Source organism: Primulina huaijiensis, chromosome 18 (genome assembly GCF_012295235.1).
Source record: "Primulina huaijiensis isolate GDHJ02 chromosome 18, ASM1229523v2, whole genome shotgun sequence".
In the NCBI taxonomy this organism is placed as follows: Eukaryota; Viridiplantae; Streptophyta; class Magnoliopsida; order Lamiales; family Gesneriaceae; genus Primulina; species Primulina huaijiensis.
The window spans coordinates 1,876,169-1,896,419 of NC_133323.1; the positions used below are offsets into that span (position 1 = coordinate 1,876,169).

General features: G+C 36.1%; 3 protein-coding genes across 5 annotated transcripts; 1 reads left to right on the forward strand and 2 right to left on the reverse strand.

The window, feature by feature from the left end:
- Window positions 1-218: 218 nt before the first annotated feature.
- LOC140965289 (dicarboxylate transporter 2.1, chloroplastic-like) lies at window positions 219-3,547 on the reverse strand. Of its 2 annotated transcripts, XM_073425456.1 has the most exons (5): window positions 2,900-3,547; window positions 1,954-2,267; window positions 851-1,299; window positions 604-734; window positions 219-340 (listed from the first exon to the last, which is right to left on the reverse strand). In XM_073425456.1, the coding sequence occupies exons 1-4, from the start codon at window positions 3,536-3,538 to the stop codon at window positions 619-621; spliced, it is 1,518 nt and encodes a 505-aa protein (XP_073281557.1). In that variant the 5' UTR covers window positions 3,539-3,547; the 3' UTR covers window positions 219-340; window positions 604-618. The 2 variants fall into 2 exon arrangements, with proteins under 2 accessions (XP_073281557.1, XP_073281556.1); XM_073425455.1 differs by lacking the exon at window positions 219-340 and having other exon boundaries at window positions 545-734.
- A 2,270-nt stretch (window positions 3,548-5,817) lies between these two features.
- LOC140965068 (phosphatidylinositol 3-kinase, root isoform-like) lies at window positions 5,818-14,097 on the reverse strand. Its single transcript, XM_073425118.1, has 17 exons — window positions 13,893-14,097; window positions 13,509-13,608; window positions 13,322-13,418; window positions 12,953-13,111; window positions 12,644-12,853; window positions 11,396-11,575; window positions 10,696-10,842; window positions 10,195-10,290; window positions 9,100-9,235; window positions 8,890-9,011; window positions 8,163-8,357; window positions 7,842-8,012; window positions 7,617-7,754; window positions 7,171-7,325; window positions 6,923-7,066; window positions 6,693-6,840; window positions 5,818-6,297 (listed from the first exon to the last, which is right to left on the reverse strand). The coding sequence occupies exons 1-17, from the start codon at window positions 14,002-14,004 to the stop codon at window positions 6,160-6,162; spliced, it is 2,448 nt and encodes an 815-aa protein (XP_073281219.1). The 5' UTR covers window positions 14,005-14,097; the 3' UTR covers window positions 5,818-6,159.
- Window positions 14,098-14,257: 160 nt separating this feature from the next.
- On the forward strand, window positions 14,258-19,629 carry LOC140964481 (uncharacterized). Of its 2 annotated transcripts, none has more exons than XM_073424313.1 (10): window positions 14,258-14,434; window positions 14,509-14,613; window positions 15,572-15,633; window positions 15,727-15,810; window positions 15,936-15,967; window positions 16,179-16,260; window positions 16,830-17,058; window positions 17,868-18,095; window positions 18,189-18,481; window positions 19,033-19,629. In XM_073424313.1, exons 1-10 carry the CDS (start codon window positions 14,411-14,413, stop codon window positions 19,334-19,336), a joined length of 1,443 nt encoding a protein of 480 aa, XP_073280414.1. In that variant the 5' UTR covers window positions 14,258-14,410; the 3' UTR covers window positions 19,337-19,629. The 2 variants fall into 2 exon arrangements, with proteins under 2 accessions (XP_073280414.1, XP_073280415.1); XM_073424314.1 differs by having other exon boundaries at window positions 19,036-19,629.
- The last annotated feature ends 622 nt before the right edge of the window (window positions 19,630-20,251 follow it).

Genomic DNA, 20,251 nt, shown 5'->3' on the forward strand with positions numbered 1-20,251 from the left:
GGGAATATATTATATACCCTGATCCCTCTTCTGATATTGATCAAGATGAGAAAAATCCCGAAAATTCGGGCCGGGAAAAGTGCTGATATATGTAACATTTTTTTTAAAAAAAATGAGGGAGAATTTTGTAAAACATGATAGCCTTTAAGAGTAATAAGCTATTGATGTGCAATCAAGCAATAGTAAGTGCATATTCCATTGAAAATAAAGAATATATAATAAGCCATGAATATACATACACCAATCACAAATTATAGCTCACACTATGTTAGCAACATTTGATTTGATAAATGCACAATTATCCTCTTCACTCCACAATCGAATTATTAGCATCTCCCTCCTGTCATATTAAAACCAAAACAAATTAAAAATAAAATTAACTATATTTAAACACATTGTTTGATGACAATCTGTTGCAATAAGGTAAACATTTCTATTACATAATGTCGAATTAAAATATACATTTATTTCGTGTAATAAATATGGCCGACGGTAATCCGATATCAAGATCCCAAGTTCGGGATATGGTGTGAAAGACCAAAAAAAAAAAAACAAAAAGTGCAGAAAAAAGAGCATAAGAAAAAATGTAACGAGAATGCTAACCTGCTAGTTGGGAACTCAATACAGGCCTATGACTTTCCACCAAGCAGCTCCGAACAATGCCCATATCACAATATTGATCAGAGCTATTGCTAAACCCAATATAAACACGTCTCGAAGATCGACGTAACCGCCTGGGAACCGAGAAAATAAAGAACAATGAATCAAAAATATTTCAAGATCATAATTCTCAAAGGTTCAAATGTTTAAGGTTGATGTAAAAGAAATATCCAAATTCAATCCAAAGTACCTCCATAGTAGACAGCGGCCTGACCACTGCTATAATGTGTAATTGCACCGAAAAGATTGGTGTTGTATGCCAAAGCAAGCGCAGACAACAAACCGGGAACTTTAGATGCCAAATGCATAGAAAGAAACGCAGAGTACAAAGCTCCAACGTGTGCGGTTTGACTTGCGAATAAATAATGGATGAAGAAGTACGTCGTCTGAAGTATACAAAACGCACCAAACCAGCCAACTGAGAGAGATTTAAGAAAATCTGCCACACAGCTAGACATCCAAGGTATGACACCGAGAGTATTTAACTGTCCCGCCATTCCGACTAGTACACCAAACCAAGCCAATGTATCCCATGCTTGTTTCTCGCTTAAGCAGTCGTCCCAATTGAGGACTCCAGACAGCAGAAGTAATGATAAACCGAGCATAGCGGCGATGACGCTTGTGATTTTGAGAGCTTCTCTGTACAACATTTTGTGTTGCGTTAATATACTTCAACGACCAGAGAATAAGAGGGTAACTAGCTAAATGGAAGCAATAATCAGGACTAATTATTATGTCAACCAATAAAAGGCATCCAAATGCTCCTCACATTTATACAGTGATCGAATACTAATTTAGAGGAACATTTTAAGTCAGAAAAATCACACACAGAAATGTCTAAAACCAGCCGGAAAAATCAGTTAAACGGAAGTAAAATAGCCTCAGAAGATATTGAAATTCAACTGTGAAGCTCTCAGGTTTACATAGTGCCATATGAAGCAAATGAAGTTTGTTCACTCAACTAATTTGTAGGTAAAGTATGGTTTTTAAACTGTACCTTACAGTTACAACCAGCTTTGTTTAAAATTGATGCTTCTTGCTCATTTCAAATAATAAACTTCACTCAATGACGTCGACTGTTCTATTTATCCGCGGACATAACTAATTTTTATCAAGTGACGGTGGGACAAATATATGTACATGTGGGTATTTGTTCTTCTAGAGCAAGATGATGGAACCACTAGTTCTAGATGTTATTGTGATCATATCATGCGTAATAAGAAACCGACGCTTCTTCAAGATTTCCAAAGAATATACTCTCTGGATTTGTTAAAACTTAGTATGTAGACATACCCTGCAATCCACAAAGCAACTGTGAGAAGCATTATTCCCATCAACACCCATTCATCACTCTTGATGCGACCCATCTGCTCTAACTTCCGTCTGGCCATAGCAGGAGCATCTGGGGTGGCCTTTATTTCTGGAGGATATATCTTATACACAATGATCGGAGTCGATAAAAGAGATATCAGAGCAGGTATGACAGCCGCCTTAAGCCAGGTGATCCATCGATTTGGAACGATAACGCCAAGACTCTCGGCTAGTTTGATACACAACAGGTTTTGAGCTGCAGCCGTCAGGAAAAGAGCACTTGAGCTACTACTGCACTGTCACATATCAAAAACTAAAAATGCTCAATCACTTGAGTCACCCATTAAACAGAAAAGCAGAAGCCCATAAACACCCAGTGATCCGATTCACATTTCCGGAGAAATGCACCCAGTTTTGCTTAGTGAGAAATTTTTTGCCAGGCTTAAGCTATCTTAAAAAAAGCACGCGCGCACATACACAAAATTTTCATCATATTTCTTTTTCAAGTCTTAATATTTTTTCTTTAATTTCATGTATAATTTATAGTTACCACGTAAAAAAATATAACGGACATCGCTAGGCCTACTCCACTAATTCTTGAATCCTTTCTCTCTATGGTTCATGATTCGAACCTTGTTTGTTCCGCACAAGGGATAATTATTTAACCAAGTGAACTCATCAAACTATAGGCAAAGTCAAATTTGAATGTAACCGGATGATCTAAGACAGTGGGCACTTGTGGTCGTGCGATGTATTCGGCATGAAAACATGAAGAAAGGAAGGAAAGACTTCTTCTCATCAAATTGGATTGATTCGGTTTATTTTATTCAGGAAAAAAATATTCGAACGAAATAAACTAAACTCAGCATATATTTTTTATGAAACAATTATTGGTCTCCACAAAACGGCAGATTTACTTCATTCTTACCTGAATCTGAGATTGAACGAGAAACGCACCAAGCTTCCTGGACGAGACATCCTTGGGATTACTATCGGCGGCCATGGCCAAAGACTTGATGATGGGCAAGAAAATCCCGCCAGCTCTAGCAGTAGAGCTCGGCATTGCGGGGCTAATCGCCGCTTCACCCAGAATCAGCCCATAAGACAAACCCAGTGTGCTCCTTCCTAGCCATCTCACGAAGATCATGGCTATCCTATCCCCCAAACCAGTCTTCACGAACCCTCTTGAGAAAAAATAAGAGACGACGATCAGCCATATGACCTCATTCGTAAAGGCAGTGAACGCGGCGGAGAAAGTTAGTGTTTTGGTGACGACGGTGGCGGTGAGGCAGACAAACGCCCAGGCGCCGACTGGCAATGGGCTTAGTATGAGGCCGGAGATGGTGGTGGTGAATATGGCTAGGAGAGACCAAGCTTTATGGGTGACGGCGTGAGGTTTGGGAACGGCGAAGCGTAGTATAAGGCCGAGGGTGATGGAGATCAGGAAGGGCAGTGGCCTTACGCCTTTCCAGCTGAGTTTGAGAATTCGGCGGCGTAGGGTGGTGTTGACTACGGCGGAGGTGGTGATGGGGAGGTGGTGGTGGGAGGGGGAGGATGATGCTGACATTGGAATATTTGTTGAGAAGAATGAATGGGGAGGTGTGTGTATATATATATTGGTGGATATTTGAATTAGCATGCAATCAGGCATGTTGACCTGTTGTCAAGTTGACCTGTGGTGGAGACAATCGGTTGACTTATGTTTTTATAAAAAAAACTAAAAAAGGAAAATTAATTAATTATTTTTCAAAATTTGAATCAATTCAATATAAACTATAATGTAATTATATTCTAATATGAAACTGAATGATCATATAAAAACTTTAAAAAAACTTTTTATTTGGATATTTGATTTCAAATTCATCGAGACATATTATTTCATGATCCGGATGGCAGTATTTGGCTTTGCAAAAATGTTGTTTTAATATTATATTTTTGGAAAGATACAGCTAACCAAAATCAATATATATATAGGATGAACTCATGAACTACATATCTTTCTAAAATATGCTTAAAAATCATTTAACAAAACTGCGTGATTTAATCGACAAAATAGGAAATTACGAGTTAACGTACACCGTTTCGAGCAAGATCCACAATATTTATGGACTTTGATTTGGTGAAATTCAATCTCTTTCTAAAATCTTTTTTAAAATTGTGATCTACTTTATCCCAAAATATTATGTAATAATTCATTTTGATTTTGATTTTTTTTGGGTGGGGTTAGTAAACAAATATATATGATTGCCATTAAGTCGCCATCTATGATTTTTAGTGAATCAACGAAATAATATAATCGGAAAACCATTTAATTAAGTATCTTGCTTTAAAGAAATCGACTGAAATGTGTATTTAAATATAGGGGGGTAGTAGAGGGGAAAAATCATAGTGGAAGGACCAAAACGAGAGATTCAGAAAAGTTTAGGAACTCCGAATAATAATTTTGTGTCTTTAAAAGGTAAAATTAGCGGTTTACAGTTCATCTAACATCAATGTTTCAAGTTTGGGACGAACCATCGGATTGTCGGATTCCCGAATTCCAGACTGAGTGGTAGAGGATTACTTGACTCCATCTGATGTTAAGCATTTACAACCAAGCACATTAAAAACGGGACAGCTTTACTACTGGAAATCTTATTGGTCTCATTTTAATGTGGCAGAAGCAACGCTTATTTAATTTGATGATTTGTATGAGTGCAAAACAAATTCTAAAAACCTTTAATTTGTCTCCTCGTGTAATATAAAGGGAAAGTTGGTGAAAAATCCTCAATCAAAATATTTCTTTGGGTTCACTCCCTACCCACAAAATTGTGGTACTATGTCATACAAAATGTGATACACTTCATGTAGAAATGTGGTACTAAAAAAGTACCCATGGACTGAACACAAAAAAAATCGACGGCCGGGGACTGAAGGCCAATTTCCCGTAATAAAAAAACACCCATTGATTTTAATACAGAATTTACATGAATAAAAAAACATTTAATTGATTTTTGACATTGAACCATAAATTATAAATGGTAATGCTATACAATTCAAATAGTTTAAATCTTTCAATTTTCAAATGCAAAAATTACAAATTGACTCCAATTTATATGATAGTAAACTAAAATTTTTAGTAGGAAAAGAATTATATTACAAATTCACAACCCGGTGGTTGGTCCATTCAATATAAGATTTTGATCAGAAGAGTTTTTGGCTCTAAAATTGGGTGGATTGAGTTTTCGAAACAAGAAGTTGTTTCATAGATATATGCAAAAGAAAAAATTAAAATTGATTTCTTCTCATTATTTTTCGCAACTCCAACAGTGACTCTATATGCTTTTGAGGTGAACATCTACTCATGTTTTACACAAGATGTCCGCGCCAACATCTGAATAGAAAAAAATACAAAATCAATTAGTATTTTTTTGTACAAAATGTTTGTGTGAACATCTGAACAGGATACACATTGAGAGTAACATAAAATCATTCATGCTTTTGGCAGTTTTATTAATGGAATCTAGTGGCTAGCAGTAGCCTAGTTGCTTAAATCATACTGAACACGCACTTGGTCAAAAAGAGAAGAAAGTGGATAATCTCGTAGTGGCACTCATTTTCACAAGTTGTACAGATGCGATGGACCTCAATTTCGTTCACTTTTAATTTCACTTCTTTTTATTTTTTTTAAATGTTTCTGTGTATCTTGCAGCATGTCATGGAATTCGACGATACGAATATTATGATTAACAAATATTATTTTAAAAAAAGTTGCGTGTTATGTTGGGAATTCATCACATAAGTTATATTTGGTCCATCGTTCGTCGTAGGAAGTAAAAGCCAAAATCAGAACACGCGATCCATCGATAATGAAGAAGACGACTGATCATAAAATAGGCTAAGAAGTCGAGGGGAAAACAGGTCCTACGTTCATTTCCCCTCTTCATATTCACGTTTCTGAATGTACTATCTTAAAACAAATCACACAGTGTGTACCATTCTGAAGATATTGTAAAACTATTTACAATTTATATACAAAAATAGGAATAACACTGAAGTTTAAAACCAATCAATATTTACTTTTAATAATACATAGCAACGTTGCCTTTATGCATCCATAAGTTGGTATGAAGCACAGAGAGCAACCGCGGTTAAATGAAAAGATTATATAAATATTCCTACTGATCTGAAACTCGTTTTGGTCTTAAATTAACGCCAATACTGCGCCCAACGATGGATGGTTTCAACCATTTGGGGGAATAACGCATTGACACTCTCGTTGATAAGATCCTGGAAAAAATGAATCGACTCCTCATCATCTAAGTCCAGGCGGAACTTTTCTTGAAGCTACATAAACATGAAAGACATAGTTACTAAGGGAAAAACATAATGGAAAATTGTATTTTTGATTCTCAATGTTTGCTTTTTTGCTATTTAGGTCATCTATGTAACCAAATTTCAACATTATTCATGTATCTTTCGATTTTGACGATTTTAGTCTTTTTTTTTATTAAGAATACTGACATTAGTGTCACATCAGCTAAGCATCAGTGGCATATCAGCGCCACGTCAGATAAATAACTAAAATTGCCAAAAAAATAAATTTAATGGACGAACTCAATTTGACAACGTATAAGACTCAAATCACAAAGAAGAAACATAAAGGACAAAAAAAAAATTTTCCAAAAACATAAATGCTGTTCAGTTCGTAAGCATAAAAATTATGAAAAAGAAAATATCACCTTAAGAATGCCTTTTTCAGGATCAGAAGCTATGTCAGGAATGTTTGAACCAGCCATCAAGTGAAACAGATTTAAAGTTAGGTTGCTCGACTTCCTGAGAATGTTGTATGCTTCACAACAGTAGGATTTGAACCTCGTATAATACTGACTGCAAAGGGGAAGGAGATGACTGAAAAAATTTGAGGAAAAAAAGCAATTGATTTGGTAGTCTTAAATTTTTGGACAAATACCTTTCTGCCCCACCCATTGCTTCAACCATTTCTTTACAAAGTTTCATAGGTGGTGGAAAGGGCTTTGGATCTCTACCAAGAATAAAACCAAAATCCACGTGAAAAAGTCGGCCATCATCTTGGAGAAGTAAATTATCGAGGTGCCTGTTAATCAAGAACATACATAACATTAATAACATGAAAAACTCAAGATGCTAGAAATATAGGCACGGAATATAGTCACATAATGTAAGCTATATTAAAATTACCTGTCACCAATGCCTAGAATATATGTGATAACTGAGTAGCCAGCACAGCTTTTAATAAATGTTTCAAGACAAGAGGCAGTGATTCCAAATGGTCCATCTGGATCAGGGTGAAATTTTTGCAGATAGCTTGTAATACTTCGATGTTCCGATAGAATCTGGAAGAGTGAGGAAGAATAGTTCAGAAATAATAATTAATACCGTTAAATGATGCATGCATTTTGAGAAAGGTAATACGGTATCACCAATAGAATGCTAAATCAGAAAATTGTAATATAATCACCAATTTATACTCTATATATCAACTTAATTGAACTTGCAAATTCTGATGCAATTAAATCCAAGTTTATAAAGCTCATGAATCAAGATGGCTCAGCGGCATCAACGTAATGTACATGAAATTTAAGCCTTGAACTTATATAATCAAGAGCTTTTGTCAAATTATTTACCTGTGCCAAAGATTTGGATGGAATAAATTCAAGCATGCCTTCATCATGCCCCGTCGCCAACACTCTATATGGAGTCAAATGCAGGTCGAGATTCTCCAATTTAAGCAACCGATCCATTAATGATACCATTTGAATAACCTGATATTAACTTTGATTCATTACACACAATCACAAAGAAATCACCTTTCAAGTCACAAAGTGCAGTTACAATTTGGTACCACCTACCAATTGGTCTTGCCTGAGATCATCCCCCTTTTTAAATATAATCTTACAGCTTCCTCCACTTGCAGTTCGAAAAGCCAGCCGCAAAGGATGCAATGCACTTTTAAAAATTGATGATTCTGATGGTATGATTCCTGTTATAAGGACCCCAGGTGCCAGAGGTGATCGTATAGGCTGACAAAACGAAATTACATCTTTAATTCCAAATACTTATGGTGAGACTATATTTGTGGTCCCGGAACTGACATTGGAAAGTAACACGTATCACATGTTTTGAGCTGGTAAGAAGCACATGTATGTTGGACAAGCCACTAAGGGCAGTACCTCATCAAAGTATGTGAGCTCATTCAGAAGGCCTGACAAGAGATGCCGAAGTTTTTCAATCTTCTTCTGAGTTCCACCCTTCACATTTCTCACGTCTCTCATGATAGAACACAACTGAGCAGTCAATTCGGTCTCACGCACCATACTTTGCCACAACTTCAAACCATATTCATCACCATTCGCAGCAGGACCCAACTGATAAAATGTACAACAGTCAGCCAACAAATAACTGGACCAAAGGGAGAGGCAAAAGACATCAGAACCATGTATCCAACGATCATGTTCAAGTATTTGTCAGATATTGGTTGCTTTCTTTCATCATAATACACGCTTCAATCATATTAAAAGTTCTCTTCGATACCTGGCCACATCAAGTCACAAATGATAGATGAATTAAGACGTATCCACATATTTTATTACTATTAGAAACAATGGCATGATGTCCAAATCAAGCTTCCAATCTAGCTACTGATACTATTTGTCAGAAACCAAAGACACATGGATGGAAACATAATCCACATTTTCCTCGAAACATTTTAAACAGTCAATAATCATGCAAATCTCTTTCCTACTATGGGTGATCAAACCTCAAATACAATTCAGCAAAACTAGAATTACAATAATGAAGAAGCCTGCCAAATGCTTCAGCAGGAACCAATCCTGAATCCACACACCCCCTAACCCCCAGAACAAAAACATACATGTAGAGAGAGAGAAAATTTCATACCTTCAACACACTCTCTTCCAGAATCTCATAGGCACAATAGAAACGTCTTGCATATGCAGGATCATGGAGTTCTACCGCAATGTACCACCGGAAAAAGCTAGCCAATTCAATATTGCGTAGTGCTGAATAATGATTCCCATGGACCTCAAAATGAGCTTGGAAACATCTCAAATCCGTACAAATTTATGATATTTATAACAAAAAACTTACACCGTTGCACAAGGAAGTGACAAAGGCAAGACTTATCAGAACGTTCAAACCGAAGAGCTTGAACAAGTTGAAGTAGGTAGCACTGAAGCTCTTCATCACCAGCCCTCTCAAGTACACTCACAGCATACGCTCGGACCTATTGAAGAGTTCAGATTAGTATTATGATATTTAGTTTCGTACTTAATATAAAGACAAAGATTAAAAATCTAAAAATGCCACAATGTTGTTGATCGGAACAATCATCACAAAGTTGGACAAAAAGACAAAATCGTCACAACTTCAGAGTCACTTAGCACCTAAGCAGTTCTTTTTCTTGAAGAGATGTCAGCGAACTAATTCAATCCACAAAATAAAAGAATAGATTAATCAAATTCACCAATGTATCCCTGAGATTGTGAGGCCAGACAATCCTTGTGCAAAGTGTCTCATCATGAGTCTTTCGTATTACTAGAACCAAATAATAGATAACCGCTTACTGGAACTCATATTTCCAAATTACAGGTAAAAACAAGTATCGTGGATTCGTCACCTGAATGTTGCTTTCCATTAAACCCCCCAAAAAAGAGGTTTGACGAGGCACCAACCAGAAGAGTCTAATGTTCCCTGAGCTTCAGCCAAATCAACCAATATGATTCAGATAACTATGCTACTCAAACCACTGCCTTGCAGTGAGGTTTACCAACTACACATCTTCCCCTTACCTTATCCTGAGATTGCACTAATTTATCAACATTTAAAATGTGAGTGCTCCCCTATGGTAAACCTATTCTTCATAATAAAGCTGCAAATAATCATTTTCAACAAAAACCAAAGCGCTTTATGTTACAGTGAGGAGTGAAACAATAATTCACAAATCAAACCGGACACAGTGCCCAAATTTTTAAAACACGATGAGAATGAAGTAATACAAAAATTTCTTAAACAACAAGACTTGCTCTACAGAGAGAAAAAAAAGGCCAAAAATAGTTATTCCAGCCTAGCATACAATACTTTATGGAACTGGTTTTGTCAAACGTCATCTTTACAATAGTCTACACATATCACAACAGCATAAAAGAGTACACCAGTAAAATGCAAACAAGTCACACGATTAACCTCTTCACTCTCAAAAACAGGAGATAGAAGTTCTAGTGCATCCGAAACGTCAATTGTCTCCCACTTTCCCATCAGTTCCAAGGCCTGCTTTGCTTCCTGAAACCAACACTCACATTTCTCATCAAGAGGAAAAGCGGAAAAAACCAGATTAACCCACCAACCAACCTAACCAATGAAAATAAATGGAGGACACAAAGTGCAAATTTCATCGATTTAAATTTCTCCAATAACAAGTTAGTTCAAAAACTTACAACATCCTACCTCTTCCCATGTGCTGAATACTCAACTATTGTCATGGTTGTACGATGAAACGAGTTTCAAAGTACATTTCAAGAATTTCTCTACTAGTTACCTTGAGGAAGGGGTTTGTGAGTGTATCCAATAAATCTATAACATAGAATACAACTTTAACCTAATGATAGCATTAAAAACCAGCTGAATTTTTATTACATAAACATATGTTTCAAAACAAATTACCTAAGAGATTTACGGTAACAATACCTGAATATCACTCCATTCAACACATCGTAAAAACTTTGTCAGAGCTCTCTTTTCAGACATCAATGAAAAACGGAATTTCCAGAGAAATTGCTTCTCTTCTCCACTTAAAGTCCTTGTAGGTGGATATTTTAGTATCTTTTGTATAGACCTAAATATTTACACGGTAGTTTATTAGCAACAGCAGAGAAAGTCAATGATGAAAAAAAGTAACAGTGCCTCCAATTGTGGCGGAATTAGGTCATACATAATTTTTATAAAGTTCAAAAACGTGACTATTGACTAAAAGTTGAGGACGTGGACGGTCACACGATGCAAATAGATGCATCAAAATTCTAACAGACAGATTAAGTGAAATGGCATACTATGAACCAAGATATAGGCTCTTTAAACCACAAATCTATCTTTACTCCCTCAAAAAGGCATATAAGACTTTCCCAGATGCACAAAAAATAGTACAGAATAATTAAGAACCATATAAGCATAGAACTAATGGAGATAACATTATGTCAAGCGATAGGGATATTTTGGAGCCAGGCCCCGTGAAATACACATTATTTATATTCTTCCTTCAGACAGTTATCAAGCTTGCACAATATATCATATAGATAGAGATCCTTTTAGCGGAAACATAAAGCACAAAGACAGATTAAACAATGAAAGAAAGAAAAAAGGAATCAAGTTCTCCGATTAGAAAAACTTTCTTTCTTTCTGTAGAGCTTGGTTTAAGATCTCTGTCAATGATGCCACGATTTAAACTTCTTGCCAGCTTTAGCTGCTTGTGCTCGGAAAGATTCATTTTTCCCAGTTCAGGATCCCAAACTGTGACAAGCTCATTTGTTGAAGTTAATGGAGAAGGCATTAAAAAATTTGCTCCGGATTCCTACAAATCAAAGTAATTGAAGGTCAAAACTATAAGCACATAATCAGCAATTAAATCAAATTTATAATAGTTCAGCGTACTTCAAAAACAGTACCTGGATAATGCAAGATAGGAATCAAACATTATAAAAGTTGACATACTTCAAGACCTTAGTTGCTAAAGCGGTCAAGTGCCATAAGGTTTCTAAAATAAACTGAAGCAAACCAAATTTGTATGTCATGCTTAATTAAGTTAGTATCTTCTTTTACCATTCACTGGATATCATGACATAGATTATGCAAAGCAGCAAACTGGCTTGAGAACTTGTCAAAACTATACTGAAATGAAACTTTAAGCCTTAAATTGGTCACACACTATACTGCTTAACTAAATATAAGCACTGCTCAGCTTTTAATGCCAGCTTTCCATGAAATTAACCCTTTCTGCACAATGATTTACCGATCAATTAATTTAGTGGAGCAGAAATTGGTTTCCAAACTCTTGAATTCTGGGTTCCAATCGCCCTGTGTGCAATTTTGACAGATAAAAAGAGATGCAATTTTGACAGATAAAAAGAGATGCAAACAAACCCTGGGCCAAGGGTATATTTGGAAAGATTAAACAGGACTCCAGCATTTGAGATGTTAGACACGAGCACATAGGCTTTCTTGTTTGAGTAGCTAGAAATGATGGTACAATCTTCATGAAATCTTGCTCTTTTAATTCTTCAACAGTTTTGTGTTGTCTTGTTTCTAGTTACACATTAGCTCCAACATTTTGGTCTGGCTCCTGTTGTGAAACTTTATCAGCTATGATAGAATGAAGGGCCTTAACAAAGACTGGATATTTAACTAGCATGCCACAGCTTTTTAAAGACTGGATATCGTGCATTTTATTATATTAATAAATTTTGGTTCTGATATAAAGAACAAGTAAAACAAGAGTCCATGCCATAAACCCAACCTTTAGACACAAGTTTTATTTTTTTTAAAAAAGAACATTATGAAGAGTCGCTCTATTGCACTTGTAATTCAAGGACATCATAGAGCAACAAAAGATTCAAGAAACATTCACGAATACAGAAATTACCTGGAAAACCACTCGATGTTCAAAGCTGCAAAATTCGACAACAACATATAAACGAGAACTTCCATTTTTACTATTTTCATGGTCCTTAATTTTCTCCATGGATTTGAATGCAAGGCGGTCCAGCCAATCAACTCTTTGAATTTGACCTCTCTCGTACTTATTTACAAGCTTTTCCAAGCGCTCTAATTCTCCTCTCTCATCTTTTGGAACCTGTCATCCTCCCAAACAAGGCAATTAACAAAAACAACTCATGAAAAATATTATTTCATTTAAAGGACATAATCACCATGACTTGTAAAAAGGTGAAACCTTTCCAGGAGTAGTTGTGTTTAAGGAGCCATTTGCTTCAATTCCCGGCCAAAGCATGAGTTTATGCTTCCCGGTCTTGAACTGTTTCTTCAGGTTAAACAGCCTAATGGTTGCTCCACCGACCACTTCCTCATTTTCATTACACGAAACGTCAAAGACCTACATATGAAATATCATGGATTGTTTAAAGAAGTTTTAAAAAGGCAATATGCAAATATTAAACTGTGAAATCTTCCTGTGGAGTTCGACGCATAAATTCACCAATTAAGAACTAAAAATCACAGTTACAAATTAATTTTGAGAAAAAATTGAACACCGCAAACATATTAACTTTGAGGGGGTTCATAGTGACTAAAATTGAAGACTTACAGTTATACCAAGCTGCGAATTTGCTGTCAAATCCCTATATTTCGTACTCAGAGTGATCAGTTCATTCCACGAAAATGATGGACCTGAGGTTTCCAACCTACAGTTTTCAAAAAAAGCCCAATTGGGGTGGGGGGACATCTTCGACCCAAAAAAAAAAAAATCAAAATTTTACACGCAGGATACGAACCTCGTCCTCATGGGGAGCCCAAAAGGTGCGCCATCAACGTACAACATGCACTCAACGTATAACTCCGGTTTCCTCTCTTCTACCGTAGAAGCACCGTCAGCTGTATAATTCAATTTATCCTATTACAATCAGTACCTCAAATTAAAGTTAACTAAAATCGAAGATGCCTCAAACAGAACTAGCAATACCACAATCCAATGTACAGCACAACATGCAGCCAGCCCATTTAATTTAATATTAACAAAAACCGCACTTCAATACTCACACAAAGGAGGAAAAGGAACACTAAACATCATTCTATACTAACACTTCAAATCCATACTCACCAAATTGATTAAACCTTTTGAATATACATATATATAAATTCGAATTTTGGATAATTACCCGAATCAGGAGGCTTAAGAGGATATAGTTTCCCTTCCAAACGTTCGATTTTGAAAGTGAGAGGAAGATTAATGTCGCATGACAAGAAGAATCGGAATTCGTTTGCACCCATCGCCCTTCTTCACTGCGATGATTCACGGAAAAGTGCACGAACTCAGAAAGGAACTCTTCACACTCCCACGTAACCCGAACCGAATACCTGACATTAATTCCTCTGACCTCTATTGGGCCTACATATATCAGTACACTTCAAATACTTTTAAGGCCCAAACTAAAATGATTTAAAAATATTAAAAAAAATTCATAAAATAACTGTTCTCTCTCTATATTAAAAATAAAAAAAAAATTCATAAAAAAAATCCACCTGCAAGTCCAAGACAGTGAAATACTCCAACAGACAAGAGGAAACTGTTCTCTCTCTATATTTATATACCCTAACTAAAAGCCCTCGCCTGATTCGCGATCACCCATCGATTTTGGAGTTCCCATTCCACAGATAAATATAGTAATCGATCACCATGAGTTCGAATGGAGCTTCTCTTGTGAGTTCACTATCCCTTGGATTTGTTTGTTTGTAGGTTGTTTGTTATGGTCGGATCTTCACTTCTGTATTCAGGGAGATGCTGATACAAAGACGAGTTTGGAGAAGATCAAAAGACAGTTGGCGACCAGCTCAGGCAGAAATTTACTGCAAGGGCCTCTCCTTAAACGATCCGAGACGGTACTTTTCATTTATTTGTTGTAGTTACATGGCTTGTACGGGGATGCTAATTACTTTTTAATATAGTTTCATGGTTGATGGTATTTTATGCCTAATCATAAACTTTTTTTTTGTATAATATTTAAAAATTTGGCTGATTGTGTTCTAAAATTGAAGGAAACATTTATATATTTTTTGTCAACTGATTTGATCTTTTTAATTTTTCAATCATGGGCTGGGCCGTGAGAGATTTACAATGGCTTACCTGGCATTTTAGTTAGGTTTCATTTCGTTCTTGGTGAGACATGATAAGGAGCATTTTTAGGTGAATATGGTGTTGGACTCAAAGGAACAATATTTGAGCATGGTTGTTGGGGAAGGTGCGTGGAGATTGAAAAACATTGTCAATTGCCACGTTGAATGCTTGTCATCTTTCGTTATTTTGGCTATCATTTAGTCATTATGTTTCTTGTTTGATTGATGTTTATTCATGTCAATGTAAGAGCAAACTTTCAGCATGAGGTCAGTTCGATCAGACTAGGGGTGTTTTAAATGTCTTCTAGTACTATAACCACTAGTTGTCGCCTTCACCTCTCATACTGTCATCCTCATCCATATGGTAATATTAAATCTAGATTTCCTATGGTTTACCATATATATATATTTTTGCTAGTACAATGTGGCTTCTAGAGCAGTCAGCATCTGTATCTTTAATCATTACAGAAATACATTAAACGAGGAACAAAGGATTTTCAATCTGTCAGCATGGATACAGGGAACGGGAATGTTAATTGATAGTTTGAGATAGTGTGTGGCTAAGCAACAGAGAGGCTCCATATAATTGAAAATTTATGGCTATTGATGTAGTTTATGAAGAAAAGCGAACTTTTTTTGTAAAAAAAAAGTCTTTGATTTCGATTGGAATCTGTACTATTTCTCGTCAAATTAATGGACATGATTAAATTATGCCGTTTAACAGCTGAGGAAATGGAATGAGAGGTGGGTGACTTTAGATCCAACAACTGGGAAAATGGAGTACAAGTAAGACACTGCAGATAAATCTCTATCTGTTATCGGTTTTTCTAAAGTAAAGATGTACTGCTTACTTAAGTTTCTATTGGTTTGCATGTACAGGGTGAGAAGAAATGAGCCAACAGTCAAAGGAACCATAAAATTTGATGCAAACAGCACTATAACTGTATCTCCTGTGAATTTCCAGTAATATTCTTATTTTTGTTAAGTTTTAAAATTTTTGACATGTTATTTTAAATTTTGAGAAGATATGTTTTCTTCATTTGGCGAATAGTCTTACTAACATCGTTCTCCTTTTTTCCTTGTTTCAGAGGACTACCAAAGTATGATGGATGCTGTTTCTGTATCCATACTAATATGATGAATATTTTCTTTTCTTTACCTGGTTTCTTTGTTCTTTTTCTGGGAGTTGAATAAATTAAGTTATTTGTGGTGGTGATGGTGAGTATTGGAATTCAGAATTTCTGAATATAATCGTGTTACATTTGTATTCCATTTTTTTTTGCCTTAATGATTGAACTTCATAGCACTTGCATTCTTAACTTGCTTATCAGATATTGGCACACCACAGAAAAGCGATTATTTTCTTTGTGCAGAAACTCCTGCGGCTGCTAAAGCTTGGGTGTCTACTTTACAGTGAGTGTTGAGTTCTTTCTCCTATCGTATGTAGGTGTAGATCGTACCTTTAATATGCGAGGAACACGCAACATGTATGCTATAATGTGAAGGATGTTGGTTAAAATGAGATACAAATAACCCCATCTAGCACAAATAATCCTCCGCTAAAAGTTTATACCAGGGGAACCCAATGGGAGAAATGGTGAGATTTTACTTTTGTAATGGGGAGGAGTTAGCTATTTTGTCAGACAATTCTTGAGTGGGTATCGTAGCACTGTTAGGGAGAGGGGATTGTGTTATGGGTACGTCCTGTGGCTCGCTGAGGATAAATGGTAGTGCTCGTGATGGGAGTAGCCTTAATAGGGGAAGTAATTTTGGATTTTTCGATTGTCATCTTATTTTCTCTCATTTAATACTTTTTCCCCCGAATTAATCTCATGTTTAACGCACCTTCAATTCTTTAGCTGATTTTGTTTCCACTCGCTCTCTTGCTGATTCAAGTTGATCTATATTTTTTATTTAAAAAAATCAACTATACTGTGATGTTGTGTTCTCTTTTGAATTTGGTTTTGTCTTTGAAAATACAGAGCAACCCAATTGGTCTTAAGGGCTCATAAAGAAGCGGTGAATACCTTAAGTGGAAATGGGTCCGCAAAGTTGGGAACAGTTGCTACTGTAGTTGCTGCTGCCAATTCCACAGCCTTGGAGGCTTCTAAAGAAATAGAAGCTGCAATGCAAATTGCCATGAAGAATGCTTTGGGAGCGATGTTAAATAGAACAACTGAGTTACCTATGGATGATTTGTCAATCATGAAGGTAAAATCAACCAAAAAATGTCTCTCTGTGTGCACGCAAATGTGTGTATATATAAATATGTATATATGTTTTTTCACATACTTCTCTATTGCACAACACCTCGATTCTCCAAGATTCAAAAAGCTAAATTGTGAAATACATATTTTTATAAAATCACAAAGGCAAAACTATCGCATCCTCACGTCTCTCCAAAACTTCTTGTTTTGACCTTTGCTGCTGCAGATTATGAAGCCTGTTATGCATGCTGCTCCTGTATTTTCATCACTGATTTTGTGGTGCTGAATTATATTTTCCTTGTCCTTTTCCTTCTTTTTGTTTGCTGGTTGGAACTTGTTGGACTGAAATTTGTCGGTTGTATTGTGCCAGTGACGACTTTATTTCTCCTCTTGATTTTAATTGGTGTTCTATTGGAAGGTGGTGATAGTTAATGTGGAGACATTTTATTGTGTAAAACTTAGGTGATTCATGTCTGACAGCTGGATAATTGTCTGAAATTCAATAAGTGGCGAGGTGAAGGGAAGCTGTCATTTATTGTTTGTGTATTATTGAGTTTTATATTTTCTTTAAGATATTAAACAATGATTCCATGAGCCCTTTATTGGTGCTGTATCCTTAAGATGTACTGCTTTGATGTCCTAAATAGTAAATTCGATCTCTTTAACATCCCATAAAAATAATAAAAAGGCAGCCCAGACCACAGGCATTTATTAGATGGAATCATGTATCTTAAGTAGCATGAACCATGGGCATTCCCTGCCCTAAACTCCCTATTGAATTACATTTTTTTCTCAAGCTGTAGCATGTTGCAGGAAACACTAAGGGTAAAGGATGAAGAGCTGCAAAATCTGGCAAGGGTCATACGTGCTAGGGACTCAACAATAAAAGAAATAGCTGAGAAACTATCTGAAACGGCTGAAGCTGCTGAAGCTGCAGCATCTGCTGCTCATACCATGGATGAGCAACGGAGAATCGCATTTGCAGAGGTTGAGCGCCTAGCAAGAGATTCAGACAAACAACTGGAATCATTTAAACTGAAGGTGCTGTATTCTCATCTATGCAATTTTCATTTTTAGATGCCGGGGTTTCCTCTTTTTTGTTCATTTGTCAATGTTCTACCTTTGACAATACAGGTGAGAGAATTGGAAGAACAAGTTCAGAATCTGAGCAAAGAAAAAGATCAGTTAGTAAAACATAGGGACTCTGCCATTCAAGAGGCACATTTGTGGCGTTCTGAGCTTGCAAAAGCTAGAGAGCGTGCTGTGATATTAGAAGGTGCTGTCGTTCGAGCAGAAGAGAAGGTCCGAATTTCTGAGGGTGATGCTGAATCTAGAATAAAAGAAGCAATGGAAAAGGAGGCAAAAGCAGCTAATGAGAAACAAGAACTGCATGCATATATAAATATATTGCAAGAGCAACTGAGAAGGTTTGATATAAGATCCATTTTGATGAGTGAAATAATTTATATTCATTTTTCACCTGTCTTTTAAACAAAATGGTTTTACCTTCCTTGTTACTCTATCTTTATTTATTTCTTATGATGCTTTATTTGCTTGCTCTATTGTTTAGTTGAATTAGGCCTGGAAGACCATTTTGGTGCTTTTTCCATAAAAAAATGAAAAGTTCATTTACATACTCGGTGTGACTTAAATTCCAAATTTATGTGTGAATCGGCCACTCCATTTTTTTATGTTGACCAATAACACAGGTTATAAGGGACGGCCAACAGGAATATACAATACATATGAGAGTAGTTAATGTGTGATATTACAGGACTCATTTTGAGTGAGAAAATTCCGTACTTATTTTGATCTTTTTTCTTGATATGCTTTTTGCTAGAGTGCTTTGTTCGACACGTCCCACCCTGAGGAATGAAATTGAAAAAGAAACGAATTTGGTCATGGACTAATTAACCAATACTAGCTTGTTTTTCTTGATGTATATCCTGAATTAACGTGAATATCTGTCTCCTGTTAGCAGGCAGCAGGTTGAGACACGGCAAGTCTTTGCAGAAAAGACGGAGTCTTGCTCAAGTTCAGGTGCCGATTTACCACTAACAAAGCATGTTGACCCTTCACAAGAGAATGTGGATAAAGCATGTCTAAGCGTGTCAAAACAAACACTTGTGCCTGCAGAAAGTGAATGGAGTGATATTCAAACCACAGAGGCCAGAATTGCTGATGTTAGGGAGGTTGCCCTTGATGCAGAAACGAACAGCCATGACATACCTGTGGTAACTTTCGCTGGACATCAGGAGCACGGCTCTTCCAGTCAACCATAAGGATCATTTACCTTTCATTTGAAGGGCATCATTATCACATAGGATAAAACGATGGTGTTCACGAGGAAGTGCCGTTTTTCTCTGTGCATCTTACTCATTTGTCTGGCTTTTTTGTGTTTGATTAATCTTATTTGGATTGGTAAATATATCGACAACGAGGGATTGTGGATAAAATGTTTTATTTTTCCTGTTGAGTGAAAATATTCACGATTAAAAATGTAAAATCTTCTCAGCTTTTGGCCATAGAGAAGATTACCTGAATTACTTTATTGAACGCAGATTTTAGGTAGGTATGCCTCTGTTTTAACCTTTTTTAGGAGTTGGGAACCGATTATCCACCGTGTGACAGACGATTTTTCCCATGGATCTTAAAACGCGAAATGGGAACGGAGATCTTCAATATTTTCGTGTTCAGGAATTTTTAAAAATCTTAGAAATAGTTCGAGACGAGAATAGACGTCTCAAAAATTATATTTATAATAATAATATATTATTATTTTTTAAAAAATATTAAGTATTAATATTATTACTAATAATAATAATAGATAATAATAAAATTTGATTCGGATAATCTCCGTATCCGTCTTGTCTTATTAATATTTTTTGAAATGAGGATAAAGATTTGATCCCCACGATTTCAGATTCTCGAACCAAAAAAACAGAGATCAATGCAAGTATGAAGGTAGAGATAAAATTCAAAGATGAGAATAACAAACCTGTCCTCGTCGTGTCCCATTGTCATCTCTATGGGACACGTTTTGATTTTTTGTCCCATTGAAAATACTCCACCAATAAAATTTAGTATAAAAAATAGTACTTTCCAACAACCCGCAATGTATTTACAACCAAGAAGTTCATGCAACAAATATTCGCTTACCCTCATTATTCACCAACTATCAATTCCATGCATGACAA